The sequence below is a fragment of the Arachis duranensis genome, chromosome 3, assembly GCF_000817695.3.
Source record: "Arachis duranensis cultivar V14167 chromosome 3, aradu.V14167.gnm2.J7QH, whole genome shotgun sequence".
NCBI lineage: Eukaryota > Viridiplantae > Streptophyta > Magnoliopsida > Fabales > Fabaceae > Arachis > Arachis duranensis.
This window is the reverse complement of record NC_029774.3, coordinates 115,933,320-115,936,901: the sequence shown is the minus strand read 5'-3', so window position 1 is coordinate 115,936,901 and position 3,582 is coordinate 115,933,320. Positions and strand designations below refer to the sequence as shown.

The window sequence follows — 3,582 nt, the reverse complement described above, 5'->3', positions numbered from 1 at the left end:
GTATGAAAGATTGAAAGTAAGAAAGCAGTATGTTGCAGAGATTCAACAGGGACAAAGCATCTCCATACACTTATCTGAATTTCCACCAATAATTTACATAAGTATTTCTATCTTTATTTTATGTTTTATTTATTATTACTTTCGAAAACTCCATAATTATTTGAATCAGCCTAACTGAGATTTACAAGATGACCATAGCTTGCTTCATACCAACAATCTCTGTGGGATCGACCCTTACTCACGTAAGGTTTATTACTTGGACGACCCAGTGCACTTGCTGGTTAGCTGTGCAGAGTTGTGAAGAAAGTGCTGAGTTAGTAGATGCGCATACCAAGTTGAATGTCATTGTTAGAGATCACAATTTCGTGCACCAACTTGCATGTAGTAATTATGGTCTTGTTTGCTTTTTTGTGATTTTCAAATATAACTTAACAAACATTTTATTAATTAAGGTATTTTAGTGCTGAGGTATCGCCGTCCGACATCTTGGTAAAAGTGGAGAGTGGTATCTGCAAGGGATTCCAATACTTAAGTTAGCAAGGGTTTTAGGCAGATTTTTAGTAGATTGGAATTTGAAGAATACTTGAGGTGTTATGATATTTATAAGTGTAGAGGTATAATTCATAACCACCTTTAGTAATCCTATCTTTGGTGGTGGGTTTTTTACTCTCTTTTATTAAGGAGATTATTGAGATCTCATTTCTAGATGAACATAGGAGATTGTAGGAGTTAGTTATTTATTCTAATAAGTAGGACTAGGCTAATGTCACCGTATTCAACTTCTTTAAAATCGAGTAGGATGACAATCTAAATAATATATGTTGATTGGACTTTATCTCTTTTAAAACCTTCTAAATTTGGTCAAGGGCAAGAACAAAAGTAATGCTTATTATTTGAGACTAAATAGCTACCAACTAATATAACATACACTAACTTTGAAATTATCTACATATAGATTGGTAAGAATGTTTTAAATTATGTTATGATAAGATAAATAAATTCTAAAAGTTAAAGTTAAAATTAAAATTTAGGATGCTTATACTAATTAATTCTTAAAATTATAATGTTATAAAGTGTTATAAACATAATTATTTAAATTTTAATAAAAAAACATAATTATTTAAATTTATTATGATTAATTTTTTCATTTATATTGAAGATGGAAAATTTTGGTTTCATTAATTTCTGTCACAAGTAATTGACAAATTAATTATTGACACATTACCAAAACATATAAATTATTATTTTTATTATTTTTTGTTATTTTTTTGTTTGACATAATACAATTTTGTAATTGTTGTTTTTGTATATTATGCTATTGTTGTTATCTTTTTATAATATGTATTTTTGATCTCATTAGGTAAAATAAATTACATAAAAAAATTAGCCTTAATAGTGAAAAAATATAATGTACTAAACAAATTAAAAAAAAGTACTAAGAGTACTAGAAAAAAAACTATTTAAAAAATACTAAAAAAATTGAAAAAACTAAACATCACTTAAAAAACATAACATGTTTGATGAAATATTTTTACACATATAACCCTAAAATTTATGTATATTTTGAAAATAATAATATCTTATATATTAATTTTGTAGAGTTTATATATTTCATTAATTGAATGTTAAATGATAAATAGCTAAATTACTCATTAAAATAAGAAAAATTCATTTCAAAAATTGCCATCATTGAAGTAATTATTCTTTAGTAAATTACAGTCTTCTTTTTATTTGTAAACTGACACTGTAATAGCCAATGAGTAATAATTCAAATGGCATAGTCTTCCCATACTCAATTAAGAGGTTGCGGGTTCAAGTCTCCTATCTTTGGTAAAAAAAATAAAAAAATAAAAAAAAATAAACTGACACTGTACCATGATTTTCATAAAAAAAATATGTACATAAATTATATTTATTAATCAGATATAATCATTTTACAGATACCTGGAGTTGAATACACCTCCCTCAAAAATTATTTTTGATCCAATTCGAAAGAATCAATAAAAAAGGCAAATCCCTTATAATATGACATACGCATCATTTTGAAATCTATATTGATTTATGATGACATGACTTGGAAGTTCTAGAGCACCATTTCATCAAAGAGTATTGTACCCTTTTAATCTTTACACGGATTTTGACGCTACCATTGTTCCAACCCTTCCTCCTGTCATATTTAGTAATTCTGGTACCAAAATTCTTACACATTACCCACTCACTACCAAAATAACCTCTTTGTATTGTTTCATTCGATTATTTTATTATTTTTTAATTATGTAAATTTGATATTTTTGTATATATACTAATGATCATAGAAATATAGATTTAGGAATTTTGATTATCCTTAGATTATAAACACAATATCCTTAGATCATGAAGATCGCTATGTACAATACAGGATTTGACGTGAAAGTAAAACGAGACACAATTTGCTGCAAATCCTAGTTGAAATGGATAATTAAATTTGTGAATTTTGATTTTCAAGCAGAGAAGAAGCTATCAGAAGCAGCCACACCAAACTGTGATTTGGGTTCGAACTCTGAAAACCATTTGAGAACCCTGTTCTTCTCCTCTTTCAGCTTGGACGCCAATACAGAAGCACCAGAAACCCTGATAATATCTCCGTCTCCAACGGCACCGTGATTATCCTTTTTCAGAATCTTGGTTCGCTTCTCGTACTCCTCCGCCACCAACATAGCAATGTCAGACATGTTGAGAGATATTGTAACTAATTATCTGAAACTGAATTTGTATGTGTATGTTTTTCTGTATTTGTTGTTGGTCTTTAAGCTTGAGGAAATCAAAGGAAACAGCAATTTTATATATATAAGAGAGAAAAGAAAGGAGTGCATGACATACAACACAACTTGACCACCGTCAATAGGCAAACCGTTTTGGATAAGGCTGACAGACCACTGATTCTACTTGTGAAAGTTGTTGATTCATGTTGGTTTTGCTTTGTCTTATTTTATTTTCGTGTTCTGGAAAGGTGGGGCACCTTGTTTTTTAAATAGACAGCATCTCATGTTTTTATTTATATTTTATTTCACTTATTTTATGTGTAGATACAATGTATAGAATAATTAATTTATTATTATTAATCAGAATTTTTTATTTTATGGGTTAAATTGAGATACAAGATTACTAAGGTGACACCTGCAAATAAGATTATTTATTTTATTAAGGTTAATGGGGGCGCCGCTGAATGTGAGAAAACCATGATAAAGATGAAAACATGGCCGGAGGTATGTAATATTATAGGAGAATCGCTGATTAATGTTGTTACTTGTCAGTTGTCCGAGTCTGCCCACAGCTTTGGACGCATATGCACATGCATATCACATGCTAATGCTAATGTCTCTCTCTTTTCCAAGCAATTATCCTTTTCATACGTGACAAAACTGTCCAGTATTTTGTTCATTGTTACTCTTTTCTATTTTTTTATCTTCTCCTCCTCCTTTATAAGGATGACAGTAATAATCTTATTTATGGTTTGTAAATATTCAATTTAATCTAATATGTTTGATAAGATTATTAATTAGACCTGTTAAGAATAGGGTTGAGTATAAAACAATCGATTTG

At 28.8% G+C, this 3,582-nt stretch overlaps 1 protein-coding gene across 1 annotated transcript; it reads right to left on the bottom strand.

Annotated features, from left to right (window-relative positions):
- Positions 1-2,345: 2,345 nt before the first annotated feature.
- Positions 2,346-2,914, bottom strand: LOC107480393 (uncharacterized). Its single transcript, XM_016100518.3, has one exon. The coding sequence runs from the start codon at positions 2,709-2,711 to the stop codon at positions 2,481-2,483; it is 231 nt and encodes a 76-aa protein (XP_015956004.1). The 5' UTR covers positions 2,712-2,914; the 3' UTR covers positions 2,346-2,480.
- Positions 2,915-3,582: the final 668 nt, after the last annotated feature.